Source organism: Drosophila obscura, unplaced genomic scaffold (genome assembly GCF_018151105.1).
Source record: "Drosophila obscura isolate BZ-5 IFL unplaced genomic scaffold, ASM1815110v1 contig_181, whole genome shotgun sequence".
NCBI classification, from domain to species: Eukaryota; Metazoa; Arthropoda; class Insecta; order Diptera; family Drosophilidae; genus Drosophila; species Drosophila obscura.
In genome coordinates, this window is record NW_024542769.1 from 1,717,456 (window position 1) to 1,735,131 (window position 17,676).

Consider the following 17,676-nt stretch of genomic DNA (forward strand, 5'->3'; position numbering starts at 1 on the left):
GGCAGGCAGGCAGCAGTATTGTAGAATTGAGAACATTTCTGAATGTATTTGCATGATTTTTGCTCAGCATTTCTTTTGTTTACGCTAGTCGCTGGCCAGCAATGACGCCCAGCAGATCATCAGGTTCCGCGTCATACAGGCGACCGGCTTTCTGGAAGGTGCCCAGTTACGTTCATGAGATCTACTCACAATCCACGCCCACTGTGGCTGCACTGCCGCCCCCATGCCGCCTGACGCCGCAGCGTCGCCGCAGCAGCACCAGTGGCCTCAAGAAGCGGGTGCATTTCGCCGATGAGCCAAACATTTGGGTAAGTCCTCGTCAGTCATCCCCCACCACCCTAAATACCATATGAACTCGGGTCTACATATTTATATGGCTTGTCAATCATCAGTCGGGGGTGTTTGTGTGTGTGTGTGTGTGTCAGTGTCGCTGTCTTTGCCTCTTTTTGTGGGTGGCCCCAATTCTTATTCCCAGCAGCTCGTGTCACAAATCAGTTCAATAACATTTTGCCCCTGGCGGCCCGTAAATTTGTCAAACAAAATTTAATTAATTGGCCACTGCTGCAGTTGTTGACCAAGTAAAAAGAAGACCGCACAAAAACAGACCCAGATAGACAGATGGATGGATGGATGAATGGTTGGAATTTATGCCCACTAGCATGTAATTGGTGCAATTTTGCGCTGATTTTCCATTTGCCACAAACAGAACTAACATTATCGGATGGGTAGATATAGCGACCTCAAAAGTCTTACAAAATCATCACCGAAATTCCAATTGAAATTCATATGAAAACAATTCAAACCGCAAATAGTAAAAACATTTCAAGACCTCAGCCAAAAAAGCGCCGAAAACAGAATAAATAAATGAGAAAATAAAATGCAAAGCCATATATTCGGTATATCCGCAGGCACTGGCACGAGGGAACAGAAAACGACAGGCAGGAAAATGATTTTTCCGTTTTAAGCAGTAAAATAGTTGCCAAAAATGAGCAAACGGAATGTCTATTGGTCCCCCAAGATCGTAGGAACGGAACAAAGAAGCAGCTGTTGACCAAACAAGTCGAGAAAAACATACGGGACGCGGCCTTCAATCCAGGGACCCTTTGCACATTGCGCATACGTCACGTGGCACGTTCACGTTTACCTGTTTCCCAGTGGAATCCGATTTTTGAGGATCTTGTTTCAGCAACGCAACAACAACAGTCACCATGTTGTTGTTGATGATGATGATCCCTCTGTTTTTAGATCATCCACTCATCATCGCGGCAGTAAATGAATTTAATTGCACAGTCTCCTCTCAGTTGGCTCATCCGCCACACAAAAAAAAAAGATACAGATACAGATTCAGATACAATAATAAAAGTGCTGAAAAGCAGATGCCCAGACATTTGATTTTTTACGTGGCAACAGCAGCAGCAGCAGCAGCGCCGGCGGCAGCAGCAAGATCATCAAATTGTGCGCCTCGCATGATGACATGTGGCATTCATTTCATTCAGGGTCGGTTGGTAAGCTTGCAACTGGATCAAGTGCTGCTGCCCCTGCCCTGCTCTGCACTGCCCTAAATAGTGGCAGGCACAAGAAATGTGCAAGAAATGACGCGGGCCCAAGAAAAATTAAATAATGAGGAAAATGAGGAAAATAAATATGCTCCGTTGTGTGAATCTTTAATACTCTTTACAGGCAAACCTTTAGGGGAAATCTAAAAAGGGTTGTAAGGATCATGGCAGGAACCCTCTAGTATTCTGCTGCGATTTATAATAATATGTATAGTTCGACAGCTGCAGCTTCTAAAACTACAGAGTTCCTTCTCTTAAAATTCGTTTTCGCCTATCTATTCGAAATTCCATTTCCTTTGAATCTTGCCTGTTTGGAGTGTAGTCTACTTTCTAGAGTACACAGAAAATATACCTGAGCAAAGCAGCACAAAAAGAGAACGAAGAACCCATAGGAAAGGTAAATAAAGTGCTGGCTCAAGTGCGTCACAATTGGAACAGCAAAGTTGCAGTACTCTCCCCTCATTTAACGATTGGGGGAATTGGGAGGAATCGCCAATTGAATTCATGTTTCTCGGCATGTAGTCGTCGTGTTTGCCGGTGAATGTGAATACGATTTCGAGTGTGGGTTCTACTTGTAGAAACAAGTACATATGTATGTTCAATATACTCGCACTTACATACATATGTATGTATGTATGTACTCGTACATTTGTGGCGCACTGTATTCGTGGTATACCACGATCCGCTTCTGGTTCTAGGTCTGCTGCTGCTGCTGCAAAAAGGAATACGAATTGTATTTTAAAATTAGTACTTGAGCAGCTTTGCGATCGAACAAAACGCTTAACGGACTGCAATATCGCGCCGCAAGCGCCTCGGGCCGACACAAAATTGGCCAACAAAATAAACAGTTTGCAATAAAAAGCCACAAAAAAATAAATAGCCACAATAGCCAAAGTCGAGAGTGGAATTGGGATAATCGCTCGCATGTACCAACACTGATCCAGCTCCACAGCGAGGCATAAAACACATACAGGATGAGCCCAAAGCTGCACGAGTTCGCGGTGCTGCTGTTCCGGGATGGCCAGGGCACGCCCTGGGGCATCCGTCTGGTTGGTGGCAATGATCTGGACACGCCGTTGATCATAACCAGGGTAATGCTTATGTAACCAGAGAAGGTTCTGCTGCCTCGTCTGGTCTGGTCTGTCGCTCTGTGGCCCGCCTCCCATTCATCAAAATGATGCAGAGCTGAAGCCGCTTGCCAAACCGATTTGGCCTTTGTGCTCCTCCTCCGTGCGCTGTACGCTGTGCGCTCTACGCCGTGCGGCATACGGCGTACTCTGTGTCGTGCAGCGCAGTGCCCAAGCAAACCACAACAAATCAAAATAGCGAAATGGTCGAAACTGGCACAGCGAGAGATCCGCCATTCGACGTTGCAACGCTGCCAAAACGCGACGCCAGTAAAACTAATTGAGGCGCAACAAAATAGACGGCCTCTCAGTCTCAGAGTCAGTCCCCGACCCATCTAAAAACAATGTAAACACGATCATAATTGTGTCTGCATCTGCTCATACATATAGACATACATATAATTATGTATATGGCATATCTATCTATGTCAAGGGTGTAGATCAGGAATGACCTTCCTCCTCCTTCTCTGTTGCAGGTGCAAGCTGGCAGCCCCTCGCAGGGGGAACTGCTGCGCGGCGACATCATCGCCAAGATCGGCGAGTACGATGCACGCGACCTGAGTCACGCGGACGCCCAACAGCTGTTCCGCGGTGCTGGCAATGAGATCCGACTGGTCGTGCACAGGTGAGAGGAGCATCCACTCCACGCACCCTTAAATGACGCTGCTCTTGCCTCTTCTCAGGGACAACAAAATCGCCTACACGCAGGGCGTTAGCCAGGAGGCAGCTGGCCCTGGTTCGCGCAGCAACTCCACTTTGCCGCCGGCCAGCCCGGAACTGCTGCCCCATCGCGGTCCATCGCCATTTCTGCCCGGACCCAGCCATCTGGAGCGGGCCCTGCAGCTCCCAGTGGACTCCTTGCCACACACTGTGTTTCCCCAGCTAAACGCATCCGGTGGCTATGTGACTCCGTCGGAAGTCTTTTCGCCCAAGCCAACGCGCGACCATCAGCAGGATGTGGAGGAGGAGCAGGCCGCCATTGTTAATCAGGTGAGTGGAATTTGCGGCAATCAAGGCAATGAATAAAGGGAATACCCTTAAGAGGGATAGCAATGGGTGCCACATGTATGCTTAATCCTCAAATAATCCATATCGAATTCCATTTATCCGCTTTTCTAAGCGTGTTCTGAAATAAGAATAAGGATTCGATATATATGTACATATATATACTATGTACTATCTTCATCTCAAATAACTGATTCCACATTTTATTTAAAAAATCCTGGGCAGAGTTTACAGTGTGACTCTCTGCTGGAGATTTAAATGAATAGTCTTAGATAGTCCCCCCTGGAAGTTTCCATATTGCAAACTGCTTTCTAATGTTTTATGATGTCACATAGGTTCTCAGATAGAAATAGACTCGTATGGGCTGCCAGTTGTGAAATAACTCAAGGAGAAAGTTTCAGCCAGAGCCCTGGTTTGCTCCGTTTTCTCTCTGGGTCGTGTTCTTTCCTGCTGGCCATCGTGTAACCACAACGCTTCTTCTTTCTGCGCCGCATATCATCGCTTTCTTTCCACCGCTGCCCAGCTAACTCGTTTTAATTAGAAGTGAATTTAAACCAAAACAAAAAGTAATAAATATTTATTTACGTATGTATTTTATTCCCATACACTCTGCTACATGACATCTACATTGACTACATTTGGGACAGAGACACTGTCGACGACAAACGCAACTAGTAGACCGTTAAAATCTTCCGCTATTCTAGATTTTGGGATGCGTTCTCTTGACTTCTCTTTGAATACACTGATTTTTGTTGTTCCAAATCATAATTGATCAGAAACTGATAGGTAATAGCATTTTATTTACACGATTTCTACGCGAGAATAATTTGCATACAGTCACTAGCTCACAGCTGTGAAATTCCTTGTATTTTGGAGTAGAATACATGTAAAACCGATGTAGAGTTACATGTCCAGCCGTTTTATTTTGTTCAAAAATATTTGCCGCGCCCACACGTATTCCTCTCTTACAGCTTAAGGAAGGGAAATTCAATTAGGCTTTTTGCATTGCATATTATGTCATGAATATTTAAATATAACTAAAGATAATGCACAGTAGATCGAAACATATTGGGAAATATTTACAGCCAAATTGTTGTAGGAATCCCTACGATTTTCAGAGTAGCCACAACTGCGTTGTGGACACGGCATCGACTAAATCAAAATACTTTTGTTGTTTGTAAATAATTTCATTGGGGTTTGGGGCTGGCGCTAATACGGATCTATCACTCTCTCTCTCTCTCTCTCTCGCTCTCTGTCTGTCTGTAACGCTGACATCAGAGGATAGAAATGTTGGGTGGTCAAGGCTGGGCTGATTTTACATCCGCCAAAAATAGACCCAGAGAGGGAGAGGTGAGGCCGGCTATAGGAATCAGAGAGGAGGCGTTAAACAGGAAGAGTAGGAGGCCCCAAGTGACGCAGTACGCAGGTGGAAATTGGCGAGAAATCAAATCAGATGAAAACAGAAGCGAAAACAGATTCGGATACAGCTACAGATACAGCCACAATGTAGAAGAGGTGCTCTTGCTCTTGCTCTCGCCCCCAATCTACTAATCGGATAATGCCAAAAAGCCAAAGACGCAAATAAACAAGAAAAACATTGTTTGAGCTATTTTCGAGCACCTTGCAGTCGTCCCACAGCTCCCACCTACAGGTGAGAGGGTGGGGCTTGGGCCTGCTCTTGATCCATGCCTGTCCACGAGGGGGCCAGGCCACCTTGTGATGTGCTCTGGCAATGCCAATGAAAGAAAGTGCCTGCCCAACCACCCCCCCCCCCACACACACACACACACACACACCTGTCTAAGTCCCCTTAGTGGGGGCGTTGACGCGGCTAATGAATCAAGAAACATTCCAAGGTCGCCGAATTTCTTGGCCAATGCAGCACCAAAAATAATAGTCAAGGTGCTTTCATAGGCACATCCCATCCCATCATACATATAGTCAGTCGTATGTTTTTGATGATCTGTGATATGATTTGTCATTAGTTTGAGGATTCCAGAGCAGTTGACCTCAAAGGTGGATCGTGTTAAATGAGTTTTCAGCTCGTTCCATTTATTTATAGAGTTATTTATCCATGAAGAGGTTATTGTACCTTGTTTGAATTAATTAATGGTGAATACTTGCCTGTCTCTTGTTTGTTTTCTTATTTTCGCTTTGGTATAGCCATAGACCGACTTAAGAACTCATTAAAAACAATATTTATTGCAGCATTTTCTTTTTAAATAAAAAATAACTGCAACCTTCACAGTGGAGGGAAAAATACGAAACATATTTCCATGTAACTTGCGAGCTGTTTGGATGTTCCAACGAACTTGAAACCTTTAGGTGTTTGTGTGTTTGTCTGCCTTTGAAGGCTAATTACACCTGTTTTGGGGGCTGCTGGCTGTCTATCGAAGGCACATCAAATGCTCTGCTCAATGCCCTGTTCCAATGCCAATTGGTTCTGACAGCCATGGGGCTTGGGATAAGCAGAGAATGCCAATGGCAATAGCCATCCTCCTCATCTTTGGAACTGTCACAAATCGTTGACTAATTTGCGGGCAGGGGCTGGCCCGCACTTCCAATGCTTCTTCAGTGTCACAGCGCATCAGCTAAAACAAAACTGAACACATCAATAATGTTTGGGGCTGTGCTGTGAAAATTCGCGACATGAAATTTCTCATCTAACTTTTAGCGATTCTGCATTCGGGCGAAACAATAACCTCGCTCTCGATACGAAAATGAGCAAAAGAATTGTATCACTGAATTTGTGCTCCACAAAACGGCAGCAATTAAATTATATATACGAGATGGTTATATCTGAATAATACTCATTGGGCCAGGACAAACAACCAAATCTGCATACGAGTATATACATATAAATATCTGAGGAGATCTGGGAGGGTGGGATCCGTTGATGGTTTCTATATGAATGTCGCGTGGGTGGGTGGAACGCCTCTCGATGCCACCGCCGATGTCCAAGTCCAAGTTTATACGTGTACTATGTGCTGTTGTTACGCTCTGTACAACAATAAAAACATGCATACAATATTTTGTATATTCCTCTCTCACACTCGAAACACTCACACACTGAAAGGAAACCTGTGGCCTGTGGGCGGCCTCTGACCATCAAGCTCTAAAATATATTTATGTTTGTGTGGCCCATACGGATAGACAGACACATGGACACCCTCTCCAACCAATACGTGTATACATAAGACCGTCGCTGCTGCTCAGAGCATCTACATACATACATATCTGTATATCTATATAGATATACGAAAATTGGAATTCCGCGCAGTCGGAATAGCAATAATTCGCCAGCATTTGAAAATCTTCAAATCAGTTGCGTTCGGAATATTGAAAAATAAACAACAATAAGACTCGAGCGAATAGTATCCACAGATCCTGTGTAGTCCTCCGTGAAGAACCCACCAGTTGCAGCGTTTTGATTTAAACGTGACGAAAAAGCAAGTTACAATAAAATACAAAAAAAAAAAAAAAAAAAAAAAACCCATCAGATTGTGGACACTTTTGTGGTCCAAGAAAGAACTCTACTCTGTCTGACGTGATCGATCCACCCTTACGTAATTGTTGCTGGCTATAATATTTCTCGTTCTCGTTTCCAAATTAAAGGAGTTTAAATTGAATAAAAAACACACTCACACACACAAAAATAAACATGGAGTACGTTCAGTTCAAAAATGGATCCCCAGTCTACTACAAGGAGCAGCCAGACCTCAATGAGTGCATTCAATATCAAGTAAGCCAAAATCGAAGTGAATTATGTTACAAATTATGTGAGAAAATAGCTCTGAATTCGGCTAAGAGATAATCGAAATATGAACTGAACAAATGTATAACAAATAATACGAAAATTCTAGAAATTATTTGCTAATAGAATCCAGAATCAAATGAAAGAATGGTACGAATATATTCAGCCATAGGTACCGCTAAACCTGAGTAAAAAGACTTCATGAGTAGTAGAAATCTGGTTAAATCTGAATAGCTAATATCAACCCGTCTGCATACTGGTACACACAGTATTTATTTATCCCTTTCTTAGCAAAGGAAATTTTTATCTTTCCACCGATACTCTTTCTTAATTAAAGCAAATAAACAAAGTCTGCTAGACATATTCCAACTGGCTAGAAGATGCCTATGTATCCATCCAGCTGAAAAATTTCATTTCACCTTTACCGTCAAACATTTGTGCTTGGAATTCAAGTTCAAATACAAATGCCAAACCCATCCACCGACTGTGGCCATACATACTACGAGTATACGAGTAAATATGTACTTTCTTGTGGTTTTTCATTTTAATTTCGCCCCACCCCTGGGGGGCCAGGAAAATATATAATTATAAGCAAGAAGAAGCAGTCACCCCATAGTATATATGCAACAGCAGCATATAGGTATATACTCGTATGTACACATATATTGTATATTTCTAGGGCCTCTCTCTATCTCTATCTCTTCGCTCTGAATGGGTACTCCGTGTATATAGCTTATTAGTCAAACATTTGTTCGCCTTTCGTCAATATGCTGCTGAAAGGCAACAGACAGATTCTGAATACTCGAACATTCTGCTAAGCATATTTTTCATTGCGCTCTTTCCGTTCTCCGCTCCGTTCCGTTCTCAATGTAATTCATACCATCCCAAAAAATAAAAACTGGGATATTTTTAGAGCGCAGAGAACGGAACACACAGCCAGCCAGGCAGGCGAAAATAATAAACAAAATGATTATAAATTAATTTCATTTCGGTATGGTAGAAAACATTAGCGCTAATGTGGCCAAGGAAAGGGTACCTCCGTTCGGTGGTACTTTTCATTTTTGGCACGATCACAGCAAATGGTGGGCAGCGAAAGTGAAGAATTGTTTTCACTTTTGGTGGATGGTGCAAAACTTATTTATTCTTATATGCTTATGGGATCTAACAGGAAATGAATACAAAATAAACCTACAGAGCTTCTTCGTCAACACAAAAGATTTACTTAAATTTACGACAGAAAAACATAAAGATTCGATGCGATTCGATTCGATTCAATTAAAAGCCAAAGTCGCGAGAGTGACCCTCAAATGATATTTCAAAATATTCTGAGTGCTGCTTGCGCCACAGCCACAAATTTTAAATTTAGCGTCAAAGTGTGTATTTTTGTATTGTATGTATGTATGTATGTATTCTCAAAATTCTATGTCGTCGCAGTCGCAGTCGCGTCCCCAAGGTGAAATGAGAATGTGAGAAATGCGCAATTAACTAAAGAAATTGTTTAGCAAACTAATTTTCGGTGCTGTAGGTGGGTAGGTGGGTGGTATTAGTAGGTAATCATCCTCATCGTCAGTATTGCGCGCTCACCGCGTCACCTGCTCAGGCAGGCGGTGTCGTTCAAGATCGAAGCGATCAGCTGCTTGTCACTGAGCGCCGCATGCACTTCCTCCTCGTCCCACTGCAGCATTACCTTGCTCAGGCGGGGCTCCTTTTTGCGCATAAGGCGCAGAATGCCCCGCGTCTCCACCAGATCCACGGTGCCAGTGAACTCGGCCTGATCCAGGGCCAGAATGTTCCGTTTGGAGCACACCCTGCGATAGACCTCGTGCAGGCGACCCATGCTAATGTCCTTGTTGCGCTCGTTGCGCAGCATGAGCACCAGACTGCACAGCATCAGCTTCTGCTGCAGCGGAAAGGCAGCCTCAATGTCCTCCTCGAGATTTTGCGAAGCTCCATAGACCTTGTTCAACACGGCAGCCACTTGGGTGACCTGAACGGGCTTCAGGATGTCTGAAATGTCAGCCAAAGTGTTAGTTCTCGTACGAAGTAGATCCATTGATCTCCATTGATCTTACCCTCTTTGGGCTCCTCCTTCTCCTGGCCATCCGCCAATTCCAAGGCCTTCAGGTTGAACTCGCGCTCGCCGTCCCGTTTCTGCTGCTCGGCTATCTCCACCACTCGCCTGCCAATGTCCAGGGCGCGTCGCACATCCCCACTGACTGCACTCACCTTGGCCGCCAGCAGCTGCAGCGTGACCGGGGGAAAGACATCCAGCACGTCCGCCTCGGCCAGCCGTGACTTGAAAATCTCCACGATCTGCTGCTTGGTGTACGAGGGGAAGTGCATCAACTGGGGCTTGAGCTCGCAGCGCGCGTTCAGACGCGTCAGCGTCCGATCTGTGAGATCCAAACTGTTGGCAATGCCAACCAGGAGAATTCTGGCACCCGGCAGGGCGGGCCACTCGAAGATCGTGTACAGCACGGCCTGTCTGGTCGTGCACAGCTGGTCGATCTCATCGAGCACCAGCAGCAGCATGCGCTTGGCGGTGCGCAGGTGCCGCTGTATGGCCTCCAGGTGGTCACGTTCGGTCCGACCCGCTGGCTTCAGCTGCAGCTCGGCGCAGAGCTTCTTGTAGACGGCCCCCACGCTGGCAATGCTGGTGCAGTTGATGTAGACACGTTGCAGACGCTTCGAGAACTCCGGATCGCGCAGCAGCAGCGATAGACAGGCTGTTTTGCCTGTGCCCGGCTGGCCCGACACATACAAGCTGCCCGATGACTGGCTCTCCAGGTGGCTGGTGAAGTATTCGCGCAGCTCTTGGAGTTGCGCCTCGCGCCCCGGCAGATTCTGGGTCTCTGCGCTGTTCAGCACGCGTCTGGCATTTTGGTATTTGTTGCGAGGAGGCGAGGGTGCAGCTGCAGGCTCTGGCTCTGGCTCCTCCTCCTCCTGTTGCTTTTTCTCAGTCTTGTGCTCTGGCTCCTGGCGTTCATCTATGCTCAGTCTATCCAACAGTCGCGAGGGACTTATCAAGTGCTGCGGCAGCGGCTTCAGCTTCCGCTGCTTCGGTGGCGAGACATGGGAATGGGCATCCTGCTGCTCCTCTTCGTCGCTGCTGCTTATGTTAAAGGTTAATACTGCCTCTTCGTTGGCCTGCACGCGCCGGGCCAGACTGGCCGCCTTGGCCCCCGACCTTTTGCTGCTGCTGCGTGGCGTCTTTGGCTCTTCTTGGATCACATTCGGGGGGGCCGTCCTGCGACGCGCCGTCCGTTCCATTTTATTCAACAGGTTGCTGTTTTCGTTATTCTCTGAAACTACACTAATGATATCATCGCGGTCCTCGTCTTCGCTGTCTTCTGCGGCTTTGGTCTGTCGCCTCCGCCAAATCTCAGAGCGTCGTGACGTCGGCAACGGCGCCGCTGCCGTCGATTTGCTGATGCTGCTTAAACGCGTGGAGCGTCGTACGGCGGCCATGCTTAGCGCGGTTTTTGCGTGCTGTTAGTGGCTCTGATTAACTAGCGCAAAGCAATGCTTATTTTCTAGTTTATGGTTTAAAATGTGTGAAAAGATGTGAAAAATGATCAACTACGTTAGAAAAAGAGCGCGCAAAGTGTTTTGACATTCACAGCGAAATTAGAACAGCTGTTCAACCCATGTCACAGGGCTGCACTGGGATTAATCGATAAGGCGCGCTTTGTTGCAGTTTTTGAACTGCTTTTGCTGCGATTGAATTACTTACGTGGTAAAAATAAAACGTTCGCTCGGGCCAGCAGCAGAACGGCCGAACACACACAAAACACAAATTGCTGGACGCTGCCTGCCTAGCTGGCCGCTGGCAAAGAAAACGCTTACGTAAGCGCCTAAAAATATTCGCCTTGGCGGTTGGGATATTTTTAAAGTATATAAACGGGCGCTCAAGATCGTACATAAAATGGAATTTTGGTAAATAAAGTTTATACAACACGCACACACCCATCCATATATTTATCTATCTATCTATTTATCTATCCAACACACTGAGAGAAGATTTCATAGGAAAAACACAGCTAGAAAATGTTTCGATTCCGATTCCGCATCCCATAATCGTTTTGTGATTTATTTATATTATTACTCGTATTTGTGAGAACTGCTGCTGCCAAATGGTTTTTTTTGTTTTTGGGCATAAACAAAGCCATTAATTGTGTGTGTTTGTTTGCGATTTGCAGCCCTACCGTACAACTCCCTTGGTCCTGCCCGGTGCCAAGGTGAAAAAGGATGCCCCCTCGACAGACTCCTACTTGAGGCACTATCCCAATCCGGCTGTGCGCGCCCATCCAGGACACGACTACCATGACAGTATCATGAAGCAACGCGTCGCCGATACCATGTTGCACAAGGTTGTTGGTTCGGAAGCCGACACTGGCCGTGTAAGCATTGCAAACCCCCACACCCGCAACCCGTTTTGATTGTGATTCCATTTCCCTCTTCCGTTGGCAGGTCTTCCACAAGCAATTCAACTCGCCCATCGGCCTCTACTCCAACAGCAACATTGAGGACACCATCAGAACCACAGTTCCGTAAGTTGCCACCCACAAGAAATTTTACAGAATTGGAATCACAAAAGAAAAGAAAAAACCACTTTTATGCTTAGAGTTCGATACAAGAAAACCAAACACTAATATAACTGATCTGATCTGAATTTTTGGATAACGCTTTGTCAACAAATTGAACGTACATTTTCATCTATATATTTTCTATAATTTTATTCTCTTGAAAGTTTTTGGAATAAATTATTGCGTAGAACGTTGTTTTTCGAAATTTTGATGCAGCTTTTAATTTTTGCGAGAGAGAGAATTCCAGAACCGCCACTCGAATAGCTTGAGCGACTAATAAAGCGAGCCACGACTAGTCGGTGAACGACTAGTCCATGTACCCGATTATGATTCTTAGTTAAGTTGCAGCCATTAAACTACTAACCAATAAAGCCAAAAAGCCAAAAAGCCTCCAAAATCAATGAACAAAATTTACTAAAAACAAAACGCAAAAATTAAAAATAATAATAAAAGAACACACGAGAAAGACACACACACACACACACACCAGTCCATCGATGTTGTTGTATGTACTAGCTCTATCTATGCCTATCGTCTCCATATATACACATATATAAATATATATATTCTATGTATATTGTTGTAGCTTCGCCACAAGCGATAGCTATCGCTTGAAGGACAGTCCTTTGCATCGTCCTTTGCCAACAAAACTGAACGGGTAAAAGTAAATTCATTTCTTGAGCACACAGCCTGATTTCCATTTCTTTGAAGAACTTGATCTTGACTTTGAGATATTGAATACTGTATATTGAATATTGAAGAATGTTTACCCCCTCCACCCCGCCCGTGTTTTACCCGTTGTTATCTCCCGCCTGTCTGTACAGCAAACTATAACCCCCACAGATGATTGACTGATTGATTGATTGATTGATTGATTGATTGTTGTCTCCCGCAACCAAGAAAAAAGTGCAACTGCAACTGCAACCTATATAAAACCAGATACAATATCTATCTGTGCCTATCCCAGTAGAACAGAACAACAGAAACAACAAACCAAACACACAAATTGCATGTGCTCTGCTGTCTATATATAGTATATGTATATTCCCCGTATACTAGTCCTCGTAAATGTTCATCCACGTCTTGTATGTACTTCTGCTTCCTCCTTCTGTTGCACAGGCAAAACAAAAACTCCGAATGAACTGAGTCTGTGTTTGTTTGGAGCACTTACCTTGTATATACTCGTACCACATTCACGGAGGAGTTCTTTACCCCTAGGAATTTGGGAATCTAGGTAGGATTCGATTCAAAAGGTGGCGTGGCAAGTGTTTCTTTTGGTAGGAAAGGTGTGTACCCTGTGTACCCATAATAAACATATAGAACAATTGATGTGAATTATATGAGCAACAACCTGCCTAACAGAACCCTAACAGTACCCAAATATATACAATATACCAATATACAGATATATGTAGTATCTATAGCCCCTAGGCTTAATAGCAATTAGATCCTGTATTATCTAGAACTTAGCTGCACGATTAATGTTAGAATTTTCATCGATCTATCTTTCCTGGAACAAAAACGTATTATCCTGGAGCAACAAAAGCAAAAAGAACAACTCGCAGAGCAACAACGTCAACAGCGACAGCACCAACTGCAGATACTCTATCAACAAAATAAATGATCAAAGAAATATAGTAGCCGAAAATAAAACCCTGCCCCCCTCCCTGCCCACACCCACGAACCCGTTCCACCCTTCCTTCTTCTAAGACTAATCAAAAAGTTAAAAGACGTTTGCTGAATTTATTCTTAAAATTAAATTACATTTTAATGTAAACTGTTTCGCAGAAAACAGGCACTGAAAGTTCCTATGCATCTATGCATCCACTCAAAAAAAAAACACCCCACATGCAACCCCAACCACAGCCCAGCCCAGCCCAGCCCATCCCAGTATTAACCGTGATCTAATGCTAACCCCCCCAAAAAAACAAAAAAACTAATCCGTAAGCCGCAGTTTAAGGCTTCGACTCATCCAAAATGATAACTGATCTGAATATAGTTATATGCGATTTTTGTTATGCAGTTCTGTTCGATTACATTTTAAACACTAGCTCGTAAGGAATTTGTTAATGAGTTTCCTATTAATTAAATGATGTTTGAGACAACGCACATATGTATGTGTCCTGCCGAATCCTCGAACAACAACAAAACTACAATTACAACAAAAACAAACAAAAAACAAAATAATTCTAACGTATTTTGTGCACATCCTGTTTTCTCTTTCTATTCTCTCTCTCACTACTCTCTCTCTCACGCTACTCAACCGATGTAAAAAATAAAAAAAAAAAAACCAAAACCAAAACCAAACCAAACCAAAAATAAAACCAAAATCTGTTCAAATCTGTGAATCTGTTTTCGATTAACCAAACAAATCAAAATTAAAAATAACTTGAAATAACTTAAATGGCAACCGTACCGTAACGGCGCTTTCAACGATCTCAAAAATCAATCAAATGCAAAAATCAAAAAATCCCAAATACCGAATTACCAATTACCAATTACCGAATCCCGTATACAGTTATAAGAAAACTGTCCAATACGATCCAAGGAACAGCGAGACCTACAGAGCCATTCAAGAAGACGGCGGCTACAGCGGCAACTATGGCCATGCCTCGCCGCAGGAGGTAACCATACCTGTGCAGACTAGGGTCTATCAGCCGAATAGATTGGTTCCAGGAAAGGTAAGATCGTGAGCAACCGAATCGTTCGAACAAATTCTACTAGTATCAACCGACACACAATCTCATGTGGCACTCTCTCTCTCTCTCTCTCTATACTGAAGAAGAAACTTTTACTCAGTACTTATACTTATCAGACAAAGATCGCACTCGATACACTCGATTCTCTAGCTCTCCCTCTCATCTGTACAAAAGTCTCTCTATCCCCTATCTCTATAATCCTTTATTGTTCTCGCTGTCTGTCTCTCTCTTTGGCTCTGTTAATGTACCGTCGTCTCTCTCATGCAGAGTTGAACCACAGTGAATGTTAGCCCAATGTTAAGCGCTCTGTAATGTAATGTAATGACCACTAACTAAGCCGAAAGTAGCTACTAACTTGGTTTTTGATCGATCGATATGCTACGACCACATCCATTAACCCCATATCTGTGTATATTTTCCAAATCACTCGCCAATCACTTGCATATTTGCATATATGCAGTCTAACATCCGATTAACACTTAACAGACGCTCATAACAGTTCGAGAATTGCATTTTACAAATACTTTTTGCACTGAAACTAGTGGAATTTCAATGATACATACATACTTATATGTACAGATCACTTCTACAATATATCTTATGCATATCTCTTTACAATTCCTCTCCTGAATGCATTTACAGAAACCGGTATCAGCCCCAGTATCCCGTCCGCCGTACAATGTGAGTTGATTCGAATGTTTTTGTTGGTTTATATTTTGGCTATATCCTTTATCTGTGTCTCTCCCTGGACAGGTGGTAAACACTCACGATGAGAACATACGCCAGAGCGGCTCCTTCAATCGTCTCATGTACAGCGTTATTGGTGCCACCGAGTACTAGAAACTGCAGCGACAACAACAACAGCCAGCCAGCATCTCCAGATAAAAACATCATCCAACGCGTTTTGGGGTATCCCGTTTATCTCCTAACATATTTAGCGGATTTTTAATGAAATTCTGTTTAACTTATTCAATAAATTATATAAAGAACGACGACGAAATTGTGAGAGAAACTAACAAGCTTAATGATAAATTGGTAATTGGTTCGGAATCGAAATAAATCTATGATATGTATACAATTTAAATATCAATTAACTCCGCCTCAAGCCCCCATTTACTGTCCTCCCCCCATACGCAATAGCAAAAACAACACACTTAAATTAATTAATAAAAGAAATAAACAAACACAAAAAAAAAACAAGAAAAATCAAAACTAATGACAGGGAATTTTGATTTATGATTATTTTTATGTTTTATAGATATTTTTTTGTCAGCAGAAGTCTATTCTGTTCGACGGGCGAGTGGTTTTCTAGTCATGGATTTGTAATAAGAATAGAAATGTTTTAATTAATAAATTTAACCAATGATTGGGTAAAGAGAAGGTGATGATCGGTTGTTGTTATTTTAACTCGAATTAGTAAAATAGAGGAAATTATTCCATGGAAAGCTTAGAGTAGCAGCAGCCTGTAAAGTAAAGGGGTACGGAACCCTAACTGTAGAGCAAATATTATTGCATTTAAAGGACTTACTTTGTAGATAGCAGGGGCAGGCTGTGATGTGGTCTGTTTTTATACCGGTACTCAAAGAGTTAAGGGGTATATGAGATTTGTGGTAAAAGTGGATGTGTGTAACGCAGAGAAGAAAACGTGTCCTTATAAATATATTCTTGATCAGCATCAATTGCCGAGTCGATATAGCCCTGTCTGTCTGTCGGTCCGTCCGTCTGTCCGTCCGTCTGTCCGTCCGTCTGTCCGTCTGTCCGTCCGTCTTGTTTATCGCCTAGATCTCAGAGACTATAAGAGCAAGAGCTAACAGAATATTGTTTCCCGACAAAAAAAATGTAAAATATTTATAATTCTACATAAAGCATAAGCTCACAAATTTAAATACTGACTAAGTATAGGTATAAAAGTAGAGTCGCGTCCACAGAAGCGACTCAAACGTTCCTTCTCTCATTTTCTGTTGGTAAAAATTATATTATAAATATAAAAAAATGTAGATGTAAACAGGTAAATAAACTTATAATCGAGAGTTCACACAGCTCGCAAGTGTCTGAAAAAAATAGTTATTTTACTGAATAAATTCATAGTAGACGAAAAAAACATTCAATTATGTTGTTGCTTTTTTGTGGGCAGTTTTATCGATCACAGGCTGCCTAAGCGTACATATGTATGCATGTATGTACATATACATATATGCGTATCTTTGTGCACGAGTTCTGCTGCTGCAGATAGGAGATAAGGTTCCTTGCCTCCCTCTCACATTCACTCCCACGCCCACCAGAACAGCAAAAATAGACACTGCTTGGACTCTCTTTGGTTTTTGTGTACCTTTAAGTTGTTATTCTGCGACAGATTCAAAGCGAAGATAAAAACTGTGCGATTTGTGCTTGAATGAGCAAATCGCATTGGAAATATACATGTGTATGTATGTACATATGTACATGTGTTAAGGGTTATTGGCGAGCTTTGCATGCACCTGAGGTAAATATGTATGCACAGATGTAAATACTCTCTGCTCTCTTTGGCTCTTTCAACATCTTTCCAAGCGTAATTCAATTCAAAATCATTTGAATACGAGTACAGTAGCAAATTCATTGGTTTACCATCTCTCCCTATGGGTTCCCACTTGCCCAACCCAATCCCAGGCCCAGGCCCAGGCTCATGCCCAACCCCTAAAAGAGTTGCCGAAAATCTTTTGCATAACATGACGCTGCAAGTCGACTGCTTCGTGGCATGGAACGTGGACGGGCCATCATCAATCACTTCACAAATTAAGCGTATTTATATTGAAATAATACGCAAACATGAGCCGAAAACTGAACATAAATTTGACTTTAATTTGGAATGGAAATAAGTCACTTAAGAGTGGCTGCTGCTCCGTGAGGAGAGTCGTGGAGTGGAGTTCAGAGGAGAGGAGAGGAGAGGAGAGGAGAGTGCGGTACGTGTGT

General features: G+C 43.3%; 2 protein-coding genes across 14 annotated transcripts; one reads left to right on the plus strand and one right to left on the minus strand.

Annotated features, from left to right (window-relative positions):
* Window positions 1-86: 86 nt before the first annotated feature.
* LOC111067752 (PDZ and LIM domain protein 4) lies at window positions 87-16,107 on the plus strand. Of its 13 annotated transcripts, none has more exons than XM_022357034.2 (9): window positions 87-308; window positions 3,160-3,308; window positions 3,367-3,673; window positions 11,642-11,842; window positions 11,913-11,992; window positions 12,615-12,686; window positions 14,547-14,709; window positions 15,370-15,408; window positions 15,481-16,107. In XM_022357034.2, the coding sequence occupies exons 1-9, from the start codon at window positions 102-104 to the stop codon at window positions 15,565-15,567; spliced, it is 1,305 nt and encodes a 434-aa protein (XP_022212726.1). In that variant the 5' UTR covers window positions 87-101; the 3' UTR covers window positions 15,568-16,107. The 13 variants fall into 13 exon arrangements, with proteins under 13 accessions (XP_022212726.1, XP_022212727.1, XP_022212730.1 ...); XM_022357036.2 differs by lacking the exon at window positions 87-308 and adding an exon at window positions 2,299-2,647; XM_022357035.2 differs by lacking the exon at window positions 12,615-12,686 and having other exon boundaries at window positions 89-308.
* Window positions 8,544-11,056, minus strand: LOC111067751 (cell division control protein 6 homolog). The gene is made up of 2 exons (XM_022357032.2): window positions 9,515-11,056; window positions 8,544-9,449 (listed from the first exon to the last, which is right to left on the minus strand). Exons 1-2 carry the CDS (start codon window positions 10,908-10,910, stop codon window positions 9,031-9,033), a joined length of 1,815 nt encoding a protein of 604 aa, XP_022212724.2. The 5' UTR covers window positions 10,911-11,056; the 3' UTR covers window positions 8,544-9,030.
* Window positions 16,108-17,676: the final 1,569 nt, after the last annotated feature.